Source organism: Diadema setosum, chromosome 17 (assembly GCF_964275005.1).
Source record: "Diadema setosum chromosome 17, eeDiaSeto1, whole genome shotgun sequence".
In the NCBI taxonomy this organism is placed as follows: Eukaryota; Metazoa; Echinodermata; class Echinoidea; order Diadematoida; family Diadematidae; genus Diadema; species Diadema setosum.
Window position 1 is genome coordinate 11,342,611 of NC_092701.1, and position 19,077 is coordinate 11,361,687.

Consider the following 19,077-nt stretch of genomic DNA (forward strand, 5'->3'; position numbering starts at 1 on the left):
AAACTCAAGACAGATATGATTGGATGCATAGAGCCTAACTTTAAAAATTTTAGAAGAAAAGTATTAGGTATTGAGGAAGATTATTAGATATAGTGTGAAAAGGGATGTATGAGTGATTTTTTTTTAAATGTATAGTCGGCTTCTGATTAAACAGGAAGTGGTGTATTGCGCACATATAGATCATATGATGGTACTTCAAAGAATAGAGGAAAAGAAGCTGTGTAAGTCGAGCACGGCTTCTGTTCTTGCCGAAAATTCCGTCTCTGCCGTCGAATTCATCGGCGGGGATTATCCCATTTTCGGAATATCCTCGAAATTAGCGCTGACAGACGGAAGAGCTCTCGGCGCTAATTCTTTTCCATGACAAGACAAGAGGGAAGATCTGCGATTCTTTGCTTTTCAGCTGTCTGCCTTTTCTCGCCACTGGGATGGATGTTATTATGGGATTACCAAAGCAGGCGGCTCTTAGAAACACTGGAAATGATAATGCGGTGCTGTATGCAGCGGAGAATGAAGCTGGGGTAGGGAGATAGTTGTGTAATTGCACGTACGTACATACAAGCGCACGTAAATTAGCTATCTGGCAATTTTTTTTTTTTTTTTTTTTTCATTCGAGAAGGGAAGTTCATGTCTGTGCGGGAAGAGAGGGTGACAATGTTAGTCTTTGTTGGACGCTTGACGAGCTTTTTTGGGGTAGAATGAGTTGAAAAAAGGCGAAGCAGGGTTTGCAACGTGGGAAGGCCAAGCAGGCTTCATTCGTGCCAAGAAACGTAGGTGAGTTCTCGGCCTTGATGTATCAGTCAAGTGGCTAGAAATAGTTCGGAGAATGTCGAATGCAGGAATGCAGACTGTAGTTATCATGTTTAAAGGCAGTAGCTCTATTTTACAAGCACTTTACTATGTACAGAAAACTTTGCTGACACAGGACATTTAGTATCCAGAAAGCGTGTGCCTGATTTCAGGTTAGCTTGTCTCCAGTTTAGCAGTAGGAAACTGAAATGCTCTCCAGATTAAAGCTGATGTTCCATCAATGCCAGGAAGAAATGAACAAACATCTTCATTCTTATGGTGGCAGATGAAATTTTGCTACATTAGCTAACTACACTTCTGTATTTAATCAGAATTTGGTCTTATTTGTAGTACATTGTAGGCCCTATGCCATTAAGTCAAGCTGCTAGAAGCAAATTTCATCTCTTAATAGTTTGAGCAAGAGATGAACCTTTAATTATTCTCAGATATGTACATGTATTATATTGCTGTAATATCTCCTGTACACAGAAGAATTAAAGATGGCATATCAACGTTGCATCATTGTGAAGAACTAGAAGAGACTTTGGAAGTCACGTTTGTATCATCTTAAAGGACAAGTTCACCTTCATTCACCTAAGGATTGAGAGAATGTAGCAATATTAGAACACATCATTGAAAGTTTGAGGAAAATCGGACAATCCGTTCAAAAGTTACGAATTTTTGAAGTTTTTGTGCAGTCACCGCTGGATGAGAAGACTACTGCAGTGTATGATGTCACATGCGTACAACAATATAAGGAAAATATAAAGAGAATTTCACAAAATTTCATCTTTTGAAAAAAGTACACTTTCCCTTGACTCGTTACTGACATATGTTATGGGTAATATTATTCCCGTTGCCGTTAGAAAGAGGCAAGTCAAGTGCTCTTTTATTATGCGAAAAAAGTGAATTGTATATATGTTGAATTTTCTTTACATTTTCTTTATACTGTTGTACTCATATGACATCACAAGCCTTAGTAGTCTCCTCATCCAGCGGTTCCAACACAAAAGTTTTAAAAATTCATAACTTTTGCATCGATTGTCCAATTTTCCTCAAACTGTCACTGATGTGTTCTACTAATATTGCTGCATTCTCTTCATCCTTATGTCAATGAAGGTGAACTTGTCCTTTAAAGGGACTGTACAGTACTGGTTGAGATGGGGATTCATGTTTTGAATATTCCTAAGTGAAATAATGAGAAACCTCTTATGATATATGAAAGAGCATGTAATTCTAAGAAGGATTCAACATTTATTTGATGAAAATTGGTTTTCAAATGGCTGAGATATCCCAAAAAGTGATAATAATAAAAGGCAACAGGCCACGCCTTTTATTGGGATCTCTTTGTTTCACCTTGTTTTTGGATATCTCAGCCATTTCAAAACTGATTTTCATCAAATAAACTTTTGATACCCCTTAGAATTGCATGCTCTTTGACATCTCACTGTGGTTTCTGAATATCTCGCAAAACGTTGTAAGCTAAATCCTCACCTCAACCAGAACTGTACACACCCTTTAAATTGCATCTACAAGTTATGATAAGTAGTCTTTTCTCTGTCCCCCCTTTTTTGTGCTTCCTTCTTGTAGTGGACAAACTTTAATTTGTTGCAGCCCCAATTTACACAAAATGGGACCGTAATGATTGGGTAACCATGCACATTATTATATTTCATGTGCACAATTACACAATCTGATTACAATTTAACTTCTGTTATATGATGTCACTTGCTTTCAGTATACTAGTGTGATACAAGGTATATTGAAGTTTAGCACAGAGTATGTATAGATAATGTTTGTTCATTAATCAGAAGTTTGTGGTCAGTTTCATGGTGTGTCCAAGCTAATGTTTACATAATAATTTAAATGATACATGCATGCTGTATTACTATATCATAATTGTCATTTAATAGCACACGTATCACTTTCATAATGTAAAAATAGACTTTGATATTAAACTAAGATGCATTTGTCTATTCAGTTATACAAAGTTTTGGTAAATTTTGGTTTTTTTTTTTTTATAAGATGGTTATTTATAATAGGGTCCAGTTTGAATGTCCAATTCTATTGTGGAAGTTTAATGTAGGTATTGTTTAATAGACACTCTACGTATGTCCTTTTAGAATATCTGACAAAAAGATAAAAAGAAGTATTGCAGTTCTATTTTGAAGGGAACAATTCCAGTTTTCAAGCATAGATTTTTTACTTCAGAGCTATGAAATTCAGTTACAAAATTAGTATCTGAAATTGTGAAGTGTGTAAGCTAGTTTGAGCTGAACTATAAAGTGTGAATTTCTGTTGTTGTAGTATTGTCAATACTAGCTTGTATATGAAAATTGTGCTGTGCTATGTGTGCAACACAGCATACCCTGGTTGTTTTATGCCAGCCAGTGGTAAGGTCCAAACTTCTTTGTACTGTGCATGTATGATTCACCATAACGTCGTCAGCCCAGCAGAAGGGCCGTAGTTAGTTTGCAAGCATGCAAAAAGCCTTAGGGCCCTTCTCTCGGGCGTGCAGCGAAAGCCCCAATACATGCAGTAAGAAACCAAACGCTGAAGTTAGAGTACACATACAATGTAGATGTAGTCCATATATCATTATAGTGCTTTTCACTCTCTGGATTGGACAAGACTTACCTGTGGGTGATGCATAGTTCCCTCTCCCCACCCCCCCCCCCCCATCTATGGTTGAGGTGAGGAAGTGTGGTCATCACTGGGGAATTGCGCTGAGATAGAATGACGTCAGTGTCTGGCCGTCAATTCTTAGCACAGTCACAAGCTTCACAGTCTAAGCAGATATTGTACATCAAAGAGCAACAAGTTTTTGTAGCTACAATATCACCTAGGGCATTCCTTCCCCCTTCCCTTCTCTCCATCTAACTATTTCTCTCACATTCTTTTTTTTTCCTTCTTCTTTTTTCCCTTTGCCATTCAGGTGTGGGTTTTTTTTTCATACACTAGTCCATATATGAATATTTCATATAGGTGAAAAGGTATCATCGTATTATTCAATAAATTCATAGTGGTATACTTTAAAGTAATGCCAAAAAAAAAAAAAGAAGAAGAAAGAAATCATTGTAGCAAGTTACTTCTACCTCTATATTGTCATTCGCTGGTGTGTTTACTATGCTGAGAGTATCCTGAACTTTGGTTTGGTGACAAAAAGACAATTTGTGAATTCTAGATGAACATTAATTCAACTCTGTGCCACCTGCAGGCACTCAATTACGTAAACAGATGATATCAGAAAACCTAGAATGAATAAAGTCAAAAGCTACATGTTGCATATCATGTGTTTCCAAAACACAATGGTTTTATGAAAAGGGGAGTCTAGCCCCTTGCACTTTGGTCGTCTTCATGGTGGACAAAATACAAAATGATGCACACATACACAAAGAAAAGATAAGTGTCAATAATGCAGTGTTGTACATTTGTAGCAAAATGATACTTAGCATTTAAAAGGGTTTAATATCTGTTGATAATCATAGTGGCTGAGATTTTATAAACAGTATTCAGTGGATGTCTTTTGTGATTGTTTTGTCTGCAAAAGTAATGTTGCAGTCACGCATGAATGGATAATACAACAATTTGAATGCCTGCAAATGGAATTGATACATTTTCCAAAATACAATGACATCTACACTGTATTCCAAAGTCAAGAGAATCCCAGTTGAACAGTGAACCACATACATGTTCTCTATTTCTTTTGCTGTTTGTATCTCTTTTTCTCCCTATCTTTCTGTCTTTCTATGTGTCTCTGATATTTACTTTACTTTCATTGTATCTCTCTCTTTTTTTTTGTAATCTGCCAATTTTCCCCTTATTATCTGTTACTTTCTATTTAAATCTTCGTGTTCATACAACCATGTGCCTCTTCTTTTTTTCTTTCTATATCTTTCTTTTTTGGTATGTTTCTTTTAAGTTATAGTAATTGAATTCTCTTTCTCTTTCTTACTTTTTTTCTAATCATCCAGTTAAAATTCTCCAGAGAAAAAGAAGAGAGTGGGTCATTGTCCTCCGATGCCACAGACGCCTCACGGTCAGAAGAGAGAGTCGGATCGCCCAAGGTCAACCGGTCAAAAGATGTCTCAAGCGACAAGTAGGACTCAAGTGCTTTGTATTTTTGACTGTGCCCACAGCAACGTAACCACAATGTACCCCAGTTTCAAGAAAATTTTTCTAGCCACAAATTAGTATCCCGCAGCATGAAAGACGTACTCTGATTGTAACAAATGTACCATTCAAGCAACTACTGTCGCAGTAGCCAATAAGCTTTGTTGATGTGTGCTTGTTGCTATGGTGTTTGCTATGATTGCAAGCTGTCTTTCTGGAAATATGTTGTATATGCCAAAGGACCATAGTCATGAATCCTGTCCAAAAATGGACTTCCATGTTTTTGGGATATTTCAGAATGACCTTGTAAATACTAAATCCAAATCAAATGTAAAATTTATTTCCTATATCATGAATTTTGCAGATACAACAAATGTACAACAATTCAATGAAATATAAAACATTTAAACATAGTATGCTGGTATAAACATATGTATTTAAACATACATGATTAATGTTGAAAAAAAGTTTGCAATGACTATGTAAGGATTTTGGTCTATAGTCTATTGTGCAGGTAAAATGCTTTGAGGGGATTTTATGTCTTATTTTTTGTTGTTGTTTTGGAAATCGCAAAGAATATACTCTGTTGGCCTATAGCTATTGAGCAGTCTTTGACATAGTTCTGTTGAAACAGTAAGGTCCAATGAAAGACCCATGTAGCACTTACTGTACATTCCTATGCATTTCCAGGAAGATTGCTCAGCAGTCCTCTTCAGGATTTCAAGGCAAAGTACTTCTGCAGATAAGCATAATATTCAAAGCACTATAGCTACAAACATTAGGATTCTCTTTCTCTGTTCTACGGCCAACCAGGGCACCATTTCATATCGCTCTCTATAGTAATTACAGGTTGCAATAATTGCACTTTCTATGGCAGCAGCCATGCAGCAACCAATCAGATGTGAGAATTGGCATCATTACCATGGTAACTGCAATCATAGCAACTTTCAATCATTGCAAACTGCTCTCATTTTTTTTTCTCTCTCTGTCTATCTGTGATATAGTTTGTCGTGAAATCTTATCTGTTTTGTCTTTATTTGCAGTGAGAGTCGAATGAAGCACAACAACAACTCCGAGTCACAACTATCAACAGTGAGTATCGTTATACCCCCAATCGAAATGCTAAAATTTAAGAACCATATGTCAGCTTGTGAGATTCTCTGATCCAGCAATTAGTGCATACTGCTCCTTTCCAAAATACCACGTGGAGATGAACATTGGCTGGAGTAGGGAGGGAAAGCCAACTGATGGAAGTGCCTCCACAGATCAAAGTTCATTTGAAAAGTCACTCCATGTTTAACCCTTTAATGTTTCACCTCTGACCTTTGGACACTGTGTACAAGCTGTGAGGTTCTCTGTACCAGAATTGGCACTCAAAGCAAACAAAGGGTTAATTTGACAGTAGTAAATGGGAAGGAATCAAACAAACAGAAATTATTAGAAGTTTAATTCATATCAAAATGACCGAATATAAAGAAAGTTTTGAAATCATCAAGTTTGGCATTTCTTCACAAAGGAGTACTGTTGGGCACAATCTGTATGCAAATTAGGTCCAGTCACCTCACAAGTCTCATTTACCTGCTCACAAATAATGGTGGAGTTCTCATGATAACTTCACTATGGTGATTTGTTTGAGAAAAAGGGTTTGTCAAGCAAACAGAAACCAGCCATTAAGAGCAGTGGTGGATCCAGAGACGGGCGCTCCGGGCGCATGCCCCCTCTGTATTTTTTGTTAAAACAAAAGAAATAAAAAGAAAAGTGGGGGAGAGGCGTGCGCCTCCCTTTAATTTAGTAAAGGCGCCTCCCCTTTACGGAATTCCTGGATCCGCCCCTGAAGAGAGTTCTGAGGCGATGACATCATTGCCATATAATTCTCATAACATTGCAGCAGATAGACTCTGACTGTCTTGTGAACATTTGAAATTTCAAAATGACATAGCTTTTCCTTTCATGTCCAAGTAAAAGAAACTGTGACATTTTTGATTGTGCAAGTTTACTCTTCTAAGGTTAACTTGCACATTGGTGAATTTTTGCTGAAATAACAGAGACCCTGTGGATCATTTGTGCCTTGGCAATACTCATGATGTGTCCTGTAGCAACTAAGACAGAAAACTGTGATCAGTCGGGGAAAGATATATCACAACAAATTGCTGTTGTTTTGACTTAAATAGAGCTCTGTCTAATTTGGCGATTTTCTCAACAAAAAAAAGTCATTGGTTATGTTATCCTATGCTATATACTGTATACGTTTTTATTCATATTCATACATTTGTTCAAATATTTGCATGTACATTTTATCAATACATGTGTATATAGAAATTAAATCTATTGCAGCAGAGCAACACAACAGATTTAAGCTTCAACCAACCTTTAAATTTGACAAGCTAGCTTTTGTCACCAACCACAACTGTGGACTTGCTCAGGCCAAATAACCTTTCAAATGTGAAGGTTGTTTGAGGCTTGAATTTGTTGTGATATGTCTTGTAGCAACTGTTTCTTTCTACATGATAAAACAAGACATTTCCAAAGTCCACGCTGTCATAGTTTTTGATAGTTTAATCGCATGCTGTAAGCTAGCTGGCTTTAAAGGGGAAGGCTAGTAACTGATCAGTGGGAATCAGTGGAAATGCTGGGAGATGATTGTTTCAATCCTTATGGGATTCATTCAAGAGTTCATTGTATATCTATTGTTGTGTGAAAATGATTTGCTTCAGAATGGTCTCATATTCAAGTAATGTGCAGTTTAATGCTTCCAGGTTAGCGTCCCTGGTCAGTGACGGAGCATTAATCTGCACATTACTTGAATATGAGACCATTCTGAAGCAAATCATTTTCACACAACAATAGATATACAATGAACTCTTGAATGAATCCCATAAGGATTGGAACAATCATCTCCCAGCATTTCCACTGATTCCCACTGATCAGTTACTAGCCTTCTCCTTTAATACACAACATCAAAACTCCCAAAATTGATATTGCCTCTATTTTTTTATAGCATCTCACAGAGTAACTTTACATAGCAGTAAACAGCTGTAGTGGAGAGTGCCTGCTGTTTTAATAGTCATGATTGTTTTTAACAGACGTCATGGCCAATGAGGGTAGCATGGATTAGTTTGTGTAAAGTAGGGATGCATTCAGGATGAGTGTTCTTAACAAATTTTAGATCTCGAGTGTCCAATAGTTAAAAAAATACTCAATCCATTGTGTATATTAGACTTCCTCATTTCTTCTCTTTATATGGGGCTTGTGATATTTGGACTCTTTGAACATCAGCTCTGCTTGCATCAACCTTGACTGCAATAACACTTTGGAATTGCTGTTTTGTTATGTCTACAGTTAAAATGTCGAGAGGGATTTATTGTATTTTTAATTCGCAGTTGGCTGGAGGCCAGTGAAAGATTTGAGTCATGTCGAAGATGTTCTGGTGTGCGTGATGTTTTGTGTTGTGGCCCTTGTCGCGCACTGCTGCTTCAATTCTTGTGTTTGCTTTTCTTTCTCACCTCTTAGAGTCCCTCATCCAGTAAAGCAAAGTTGATTTCCCGCATGGCCAAAATGGGACAGCCCATGCTGCCCCTGTCTGGCGCCATCGTTGCCCACGACAGTACGGACTCAGAAGCAGACGTAAGTAGACATTTTTCAGCTCTTTTAAATCACTTATCACAAAAGTGCTCCTATTCAAGGAATTAACTTTGCATGGAATGTTACTTTTACACCTTGTGCATGCTTACCCTAAGCTGTTGTTATGATAGGAAATACAGTGTACCATGTGGTAAGTAATAGCAAAGTCAGCACTCATTGGGCCGTGTATGCGTGTTTGTATACTGTACATAGAGGGCAGCATTCAAGTGGTTACATAATTTGCCCTCTTTCATATCATACTCCTGTACAGTTGATTGAAGTAAGAGTTATATGTCTGTATGTTATGGGTTGTGGCACTGTACATGAGGTTTCTTTTTTTTTTTTTTAGATTAATTCTTCTGTGCTGGTGGCATATTTATGCAAAATGTATTGATTTGAAAGGCAGCATCAATGATTTAGTGCAGTCTTCATGTACAATGTACCTGTAAAAGTTGTATTTTAGTTTAGCCCTTTAGCTTTATAAGGAATTTAGTGTGATAAAGGATAGTACTTGTGACATAGTTTATTCAAATTCCAAAGTAACTACGGTACTGGTCACACTCTCATGACTCACACAATATCTAAGACTATAAATCTATGGGAAATTATTGCCTTTTTTAAAGATTTTGGGTTGTGAAAAGAAAAGAGTTTTGAAAGTTTTGTGGTTTACGGTTTATGGAATTGCCCCCCCCCCCTTAAAAAAAAAGAAAAGAAAACAGCATTTTGTGATCAGTTTGCCTCTGTCAGTACTGAAATCTTGATGGAAATTAGGAGAAAATGATCAGAATTAGACTCCAGAATATATTTTGTTATACTCTGAAAATCTTTTTGAAATTTTGTGATATCATTGTTAATACCAGATAGTTCTTGGGTTGATACCAGATAGTTCTTGGGTTAGTCTAGCACACATTTATTGAAATGTATTTTCAGGCTACCAATGGATGCTGAAGTAGAAGATAACTTATATTAGGCAAAAAAAAAAAAGTTGTGATCATGATTTATAAAGGTTGTGGATAATTAGGTATCTGTTTAAAAAGTAATTAGCTTCAAAAAGGTTTGCTCTTGTTGGGTGCTGCTGTTCTGACTTGCAGATATACTTTTTTCAAATATTTCACGTGTAATCATTTGCTCTTCAGTGAAGCAGCAATATACTGGTAATATGCTGAGATGAAAATATGTACAACTTAAATACTGAAACCACTTTTTATTGAGGAATTTTTGGAATGTTAAGAAGATCAGTGGCTGTAATGTGCATTGATAATTTGGAAATCTTCAGACATTCGAGTACAGCAAAGATCAGATGTATGTAGGTGTTCACGCTTATACTTTCAATTATTTTACACGTACACGTATTATATATGTTTAATAAACAAAAGTGTCCTATATTTTCATGTAATTGTGAAGCTGGCAAACAGAGAGAAGGGAGAGAGGGAGGGAGAGAGGGGGAGAGAGAGAGAAAGCGTGTGTGCCTATGAAAGTGTAAATCAATTAATGTCTCCATTGTTCATGATTAGCTGCAGGCTCTCTTCAAATAGACCAGTTGTGGGCCGTTGAAACTAGTTGTGCCAAATTTAGGGAGCCTTGCGAAGACTAGTCCTTGTAGGGGATTTCAGCAGGCACTGCATTACTAGTGCCGTACTCTAGTACGTGTATGTGTGTGTAGACTTTCCTTGTAGTGTTGAGTCACATGAATGATATGAGATATAAAAATACAAGGCGCTACAATGTATTTGTTTGCGTTCATCCTTTGCCGTACTGAAGACCAGCCATGCTCAAGGAAATGAGTCGAAATGTATAATTATTTACCAGTTATTCCGTTCCCATTGCTCTGAATGTGCAAGTTCGTCAAATTCAGCTCCCGTTAATCAGCAAATACATTAGACATCCTTTCCTTTCTGAAGTTCGTGTGTTTGCAGACAGATAAGCAGCAAATGAATGAGTGAAATTGGAGAAAAACATTGTAGCATAATACATGTGCTTGGAAGAAGAGGAAGAAAGTCATGTATGGCAGCTGCAAAGAAACCAGAATGAAGCAAATTGTTAGCATGAAATTACCTTCTTATTATTTTTCATCACATACATTAATTTTGTGCTTCTTTTTGTGTGTTGTGTATAATGGTATTGTACATAGTGGCAGTAACCAGTGCTTTCAATGCATGCATGCTTTTTTTTTTCAACTTTATGAGAATCACTCTGATACATTTTTGTTGACCCCATGTGAAACTAAACACTTAGTTCAACTTTCATGATAATATCTGTAGTTTAGCTTCTCACTGATATATGCATTTGATGTGTATAGGAAATATTTGTTTGTCCAGTATGACAAGTTAGGACATCCTGTCTTAAATCCTAATCATAATAGAATTTGTTATTACAGGGGGAAGTTGTATGTCATTTTTTTTTTGTATCACTATATTATTCATAATGTGAGTACTCTGAGTCTTATGGAATGAGCACACTAAATAGTCATTGTCTGTGTTTATGTAAAATGTATATTAGGTTGGTTGTGGAATCATTCAAAGACTCGCATAGAAATGAACATATGGGACCAAGCTGTCCCACTTGACTCTGATTGTTGCTTTTGAATCAATGATTTGAAAGGGGCTGGAGTATGCTCTTTGCTTGGCCTCCGCCTAAATTCCACAGAAATCCAGATGGCAAGGAGATTAGTGCATGGCATCGCCTAAATACTAGTGTAGTTAGGCGGCCAATCAGCTAAGAGCAGATGCCAGAGAATAGATTATAATTAAACTAGACCCCCTAAATCATAGAAAAAAAAAAGATGATAAATCTTTGCAGGCTCATGATAAGTTGACTCTACAAGGCTGAATGTGGCTTAAAGCCTGTTACTTTGCATGCCCTCAGTGTTAAGAGGCAGCTACAAAGATATATCCGAAGGAATTAACTTTCCAGCTTTGACTTTAATATGAACCACAAGTCAATTAACTGGCATTTATTTGCTTGTTTCAAAGCTGGTGTTAGTCATATTTGTCTCAATCCAGTAATTTCATGTGCTTTGATGAAAGATAACAGTCATAGTCATTGCTTTAAAGTGCCCAAATTCTCTCAATTGCTTGATTACGTATCAGCAGTGTCAAATTTGAAAATTTTGTGTATTCTGTTTTCACTCAACCTAGTGCAGCTTATCTCCTTTTTGTTAGTTCGCAGTCGAGAAGCAGAGTTATGTTTTAAGTCAACTTTTCTTGGACATGTGTGTGTGTCCTGAGTGTTGGGTGCAGTAAATTGAGCTCTAGGCATGCTGAAAATTTGCCAACAATATGGTATAATGGATTCAGAGTGCTGTTTTGATCTGGGCTCTGTCACAGTTTCATTGTTTCTGCTGGAAAGTTGTCAAATGATTGTCTGAACAGAAGCAGAATGAGGGGACACCCTATGATTTGATAGTGGATACTCAAAATTGTGGCCACCGGCAGCATGCAATCAGTACTTTTTGACACAGATGACCATTACCTGGAGCCCATCGTTGGACGGATTGCCGTCAGACATGTGATTTTCATTTTTGCGCTGGACTAGGACAGGTTTTGACGCTGTCCCCCCTCTGGCCTGACGGAGGGACGTGTGTTGGGGGGGGAGAAAGGGTGCCGCACCGCCAGTCACCTGATGACAGGATGAGAGTGAAACGTGAAAGATTTAGTTTGGATGATGATGATGATGATGAGATCTGCACCGTTGTTACCGTAGCAATGCCACGCAGCTCACCTGACACACACTCTGCGAGCCACGTGAAACATCTCTGGTGACATCCATAAGGCCAACTGAACTTTGGAAGGGACGCGATGGTGCATTTCACGATAGATGTTCGGACGATTTGATGGCCAACATCGATCCCTCTGGAGCACAGCGTACATGCCATGTGACAAAATTTGCCTTTGCTTTTCATATCTCTCTTTATTTCGTGATCTTTTAAGCAGACTTCTCCATCGTTCATCTAAAGACGTTTGTGAATACAGAGCTGCTTTCACTGCTTTCAATATGAGCTGCTTTGATTTAATGTTTTAAATTTGATTGGGTATTGAAATTCTGTCAGTGGCATCATGTTATGAATCATTGGTGTGAGCAGATACATTCGCAAACTGACGTCCATGGTCAAAACAAGGGAATCACTTGTCAGCCAGGATTTTTGGTAGAACAAAAGATTTGATATTACAGATAAATGTCTGATGACTGAACCTGGATTTATTGTATAATCAACAACAAAGCTGACAAGCTCTGAAATTGAGGATGGACGTCTAATGCATTGGAGTGTGCCAAGAGTCACCAGGAGGGGCGGAGACGCATACAGACCCCACCACACGAGGGCGCTGCCCATCATCATGGGGAACCGACGCAGTCAGCTGATGGGGGATCCAGAGGTCGAGGCGGAGCCGGCGAAGTGGGTGCGCCCGGAGCCGCGCCCCGAGACGTGCATCCACACGGGGATGACGCGGAGATGGAACAACAGCACAGTAAAGCAGGTTGAGGCAATGGCTGACCGGATGGACAGCATCCTGGGCATGGCCAAGGTGGACCGGCCGGTCAAGCCGGTCAAGAGCATGGGCGACCTCATCGTGGAGAACACTCTCAAGTATCCCACTATCCGCATTGCCAAGTTGAGGGCGCCGTCCAAGAGACTTGCCATTGTAATGAGCATGGGTTTTGCATTCTGTCCTTTAGCATGTTGGAACCAAGGTGGATGTCAAATATGATTATGAGTGAAATAGAAAGTGATATACCTCCTAAGGTGTTGCTGTAATACTTCAGTGATATGTCACATTTTTTTTATTATTGTTTTAATACCATTGATTAATGTTCCTTTTCCAGATTGCCTTTAATGTTGTTTGTCTTGTCATGATACTGTGTGGTTTATACAATGAAACACTTCTCATTGTGCTACGCGAACATTGACTGTTTTAGTATTTATGATATGCTGATTGTCATTGAATATGGCTTTTGAGAAAGACATAAGTGTGTATGTAACCTACAAATGCTTTATAGACAGAGATATCAATTTTTGTGTTGTTTTGTTTTTGTCTACTGATAAAAGATGTTAATTATGATTTTGGCCATTTAGTAAAATAGTCTCTGATTGCAACTGATTTACAAAATGCCCTGCATCGCCGAAATAAGCACTGAATTGATCAGTGTTTTTTAGTGTATGACAAACAAACAAAAACATGGGCATACATTCTTTTGTCATGGCTACTAATAAAACACTGATCAATTCACTGCATATTTACGTCAATGTAGGGCAAATTGTTTAAAAATCAGTTGCAATAAAACAACTTGGCGGAAGAATTTCATGAATTTGAATAATCTTCAAGTTCAGTGAATTCACATTTTTCTTCACTTTATAGTATGTAAAAAGGTGTTTGTTTTCAAACAGTGAAATTAGTCATGGAAGATTGATCCAGTCACTTGTTTCACCCACTTTTTACACTCCCCAGGAGGCAAGCGCTTCCTCAGACACTGGTTTGCCGCCATCGTCCCAGCCACCAGGACACCAGAACATGATCGCCAAGAAGGCCATGAAAGTGCCCCGCAAGATGCAGAACAACCACGCCGGCACCAACAACTTCCAGGACATGGGCCACGGGATGCACTCCAACACCCTGCCCAGGGTGGGGGATCCTGGAGGTAAATAAGCCCCACCCTATAATACTCAATAATTTTACTCACACACAGACATTTACTCATACACACACACAAACACAAATACAGACACAGACACAGACACAGACTCTCAAACACAAACACAGAGTGAATCCCCTCTCTCCCTCTCTTTCTTTCTTCTTTTCTGTCACCTTTTTCTACTTTATATCTCAGAGATACTCAGTGATCACTTCTGTACCAGGGACTTTAAACACTGTGGGGTTTTCTGTGCCAATTGGCACTCGTATCACTTAACGGGTTAAGGAAAATTTACTGTAGAAATGGAAATTTTTACACAAGTAGTTTTTTTTTTTTTGCTCGGTGAGATTACATGGATTTTGCATGATTTTTTTATTCTGTGGAACCAAAATATGTGACCCGCTACAACAAAAGGATCCTAAAGTTGCTGACAGCCGAGCCGAGAAAATTGAGTTTGAAGTCACATCATCAAAATTGGTCAAAACAATCGGATTTCTGTTTTTGGCTTGATTTTGTAGTCTAATGTTTTGTCTATCATCTGCCGAAATTTCGAAGCTAAATGATCAAAGGAAAGGCAAGAAATTATCATTATTCTTAGCCAAGATTTTCCAACTTTCAATGTAAGAGAAACGTGTCCGAAGATTTGGATTTAGCGCCGCAGCTATAGACTCCGCCCCTACCAACGAGGGAGTGATCTTATTGGTCAGCGCGTGGCATCCTGATTACCGATTGGTCTTGTGTAGACCGCTGGTGCTAAGCTTGACTGAACATGGCGGAGGGCGCTAGGAGGGTGCCTTCTATTGTCAAGCGGTGAAAACTGTCTCGCCTCCCCATGACCATGATAGCGTCGGAAGGTCAACTTTCAAGGCGTTTTTCTCGTAACTCTGATTTCCTCTTCCACTTGACATGCGCTGATAAAATCATCGATATCTCCGCAACCGAGTACTTTTATGAATTGTGCTATATATGAAATTAAAGTAGAAGAGTACAGGAATAATATCATGGCATTTTCAGAAAATTGTCCTCCCCCGACTTTCGGATCCTTTTGTTGCAGCGGGTCACATATGAATAGTGTTACAGACAACAAGCAAAACAAATTATGTCTTTTATCCTTCATGCCAGTTTCGTGTCACACAAGATGCATGAAAATTTCAATTTTTACAGTAGGCCAGTCTTCATGCCCAGTAGTCATCCACTCATTTTGTGTCCCTCTTACAATTTGCTATTCCAAAGCCTGCGAGTATTAGCAACATTAGGGCGGGTAAGCCTCCGCCATATGCTACACAAGCTTTAATTTTGCCCTGGTTTACTTTTTGTTGTTATATAGACCATCAGTCTCTGGAGACTGTGATAAATTAACCTCGCAGATCAAAAATAGTGAAGAAATAGAATGCAGCAGTAAAAAAAAACTGGCAAATAATGGACAAGTATGAAAAGAAGTGAGTGTAGTATGAATAAAATAAACACTGTACGTACACTCGGTACACTGTACACGTACCTCTCACAGATAGAGTGTTTTGATCAATACCAGGATGATTATGTAAAGACAATACTATATATACAGTGTAGCTGTTTTGTTAAAGTAGAAGCACAATTCTTTGCATAATTATAAACTAGCATTACAGATTGTTTCTCCGAAGAAACTCATACAATGTACTGCAAGATACTGGGTCCATAAGGTTCTTGCGAGTCAAGAACTGCCATACAATGTGCACCAGCAGTACAGTACAGCCATTAGTAAATGCCATACTGAGTTTCCCATAGGATTCCAAAGTGGCTTTTGTGCAACTTTCAGGCACTTGTAACTTACTCGGACATGACATATGACTGCAGTCAGCGTAAGACATTGTGTTTTGATTTTTGTAGACAGCATGCCGAGCGTAGATGTGCCGCATATAGAGGCAGAACCCCAGGAACCAGGTAAAAACAGTGGCACAATGCTTTTCTCCAGAATATACATCTTTTCCATTCCCACTTCAAACCTGGCTCTGACTCCATACCAGATTTGTCAACAGACATTTACCGTCTAGTCCATTTACACATACGAATTGTACAATATGTAGCCATGATTGGATTGTGATGCTATTAGAAATTAGTTTTAGGCTGCTTGACCTTGGAGCAACAAACAGGCTCTCTTTAATAGTAAATCATATATCATCTGTGATGTTCTATATCAAACTCTACTAATATATACCCGAGTCTACTGGGCAATTGAAATATGGTTGGCTGCCTCATTTTACTTCAATAGACGCACTCACAAGAGTTCATCTGTAGGGTTGTTTAATCGTTTCTTGCTTTGGATAAAATTCCATAGAATGAACTGAACCAATTGTGCCTTTCTAATTCTACCTTGAGTGTTTTAAATGTAAATGACAAAGCAAAAGCAAACAAACCCCCAAAATAAGTCATTTTCTATTGGGCTTTTCCTTAATTTAGATTCAAATTCAAATTCAAATTCAAATTCAAATTCAAAAAATGACATTTTAAATTTGAATAATGCTTTTATTCATGTGTAGTCAATGTGCAGTAACACTACCACAGTAGATTCATGCTCATTTTCTGTGGAATCATACAGCCTGTATTTGCCTCAATACTGATGTGCTTGAAAACAGCTTCATAAGTTTCAAGCAAGCTGTTCATCATAAAGACATTGCAAATCTTGCATGGATACATCCTCTTTTACAAATTGATGGTAAACATGTGTATGTTATATATCTGTTTTCTGCTCAACATATGAAGAGTTTGTTCGCAAAAACCGATAAGTCCATTTTTTAAGATTTTGAAGTACGGTCTCTGTCATAAAGTACAAAATAATACCTTTTAAATGATATATTGGTCACTACATATAAAGGTACATTTTTGAAGTTATGATGAAAAGAAGCAAAAATTTTCGTATTATTCTCTTTATTTTTCTTGTCCTTTAATCACAAATATCTCCATTTGACAAATATGGACTTATCGGTTTTTGCGAACAAACTCTTCTTATTTACATGTATGCTCTCTTCAAAGTAAAAGTCTGTATACATTTCACCCTCCTCAATCCCTTACTCCTTGTATCTCTGTCTCCGATACCTTCACTTTCTAATACAGAGATGCCAACTGTTTGTGTTTTTGTTCAGTATTTTGTACCCTTTTTTTTATACTCAAAGTACTGTAGCCACAGTAGGTTTCCTTGAAAGTACTGATTTTCCCAAATTGTAGTTTTTCAGGTGTTCATAGCAGGAAAGGTAAAAAGGCTTTTTATTCTTATTCATTTTTTTTTTAGAAATGTTTTGTGATGTGCAGAGAATTGCAGTGCCCTGGCTCTCTGATCATACCCACTCCAGGGTGACTGTGCCTGTGGGTAGTCTAAACTTACCAAAACCTCCTGAGAATCTGCAGTCAGTGATGTTGGCTACGCATACACCTGCAACCCAGGTTGAACCTCTTTTTCCTTGGCCAGCGAAAAAAACTAGACCATGGTTTTGGCACATTACAACTTTGGTCAGATGACCTGCTACCAATTATTAGACCATTTTTAAATAATCATAATCCCTGTCATGACATGGCAGCTTTGTTCTAGTTTCTTTTGCTATTCATCCATTCATCATGAAGCTATTATGTCATCCTTATGTCCAATCATACTTGGATCACTTCTATGTGCTTGTTTAGTGATCAACATGAATGGAACCAACATGTTTTGTTGCCCCCCCCCCCCCCCCCTTGAGTATCACATTTTGGCAGGTCACTTCCATCTCAAATTCCTACAAATTATTTTCTTCATCTGTGTATCATGTCTCAGTCTAGAAATTCATAATAATAAACATGTATACAAATAGTCACATTTTCTTAAAGATACAATTGTATTCATGTACAGTACACTCATTGATCATCAGGTCAATCACAACAGACATACACATGTAGCTTTGGAGCTTTATGCTCTAGTGTCTCAAGTTGAACACCAAGCAGGCAATTTAATTGTCAAAATGTGACACCCTGTCATCGATAATCTCTGCAGTAGTCTTCCTGCCCAGAGTGTGTAAGTCCCCCGCTTAATATCAGCTGGGAGAAATATTTCCACCATTCCTGCAAATAAAAAATGAACATGATGAGCTGCATGCTGTGTGTAGTTCCATCAAAAGAAGATACTGTATCAAACACCTACATATGTAAAAATATGTTTATATGCCATCTTTATGCAATATATGTTATATAGCAGATCATTTTCTCTCAGTGAACTAAAACTTGTATCTCTTATTTCAAAGGTTATTTCATTGTTTATTCAAAAGTTTTATCTCAGAAACATCTGTATTTCAAAGAAGATATATATATATTTCAGATTGCATTTTGTCCATTAAAGTCTAATCCACAGAACTTTCTAAACATCACTTTGAAGAAATAGAAAGAGCCATGTTATCACTGCCTGTAGAATAGAAACTCCAGCATGTATAATTTTAATTTCATGATGGCTCAATGGAAAGCAATGGATGAAGGTGAACAGCGTGCCATTCTCCAACAGATTTTATCAGTAATCTCTTGCATTGCATCAGCCAACACCCTGTCAAATTTAAATGGAGGGGCATTTCAATGGAGCAGCCAGTTTTTTAACTCTCACACACACAGATAAATATTGTAGATCAAAATGCCCATTTCATATCCATTGTACCTTTGCTCCACAGAGCTTTCTCCTTTCTTGGAGAAGGAATAGGAGGGAGCCCTGAGAGGGGGGCCCTGGGAGGGGGGCCCTGGGGAGGGGGGCCCTGGGAGGGGGGCCCTGGGAGAAAAAGAGCCAGTGGCATGGTGTGTTCAGATGGAACATGTGGCTCTCATTTCCGTGGTAGCCACTATCGCTGGCATCAGATGGGAGAAGCTTGGCACACACATGCTGCAGTACTGGCCTAAACATAGTGTCCGGAGTTGAGAGATGTTCCATACTTACAATGACTG

At 38.1% G+C, this 19,077-nt stretch overlaps 1 protein-coding gene across 1 annotated transcript in view; it reads left to right on the top strand.

The window, feature by feature from the left end:
- The window catches only part of LOC140241173 (FK506-binding protein 15-like), a 138,244-nt gene that overhangs the window by 83,342 nt on the left and 35,825 nt on the right, over positions 1-19,077 (top strand). Inside the window, 6 exon segments of the mRNA XM_072320932.1 lie at positions 4,764-4,888; positions 5,946-5,994; positions 8,413-8,526; positions 13,968-14,157; positions 16,018-16,071; positions 17,417-17,490. Of these exon segments, the coding sequence (XP_072177033.1) occupies positions 4,764-4,888; positions 5,946-5,994; positions 8,413-8,526; positions 13,968-14,157; positions 16,018-16,071; positions 17,417-17,490 (606 nt within the window).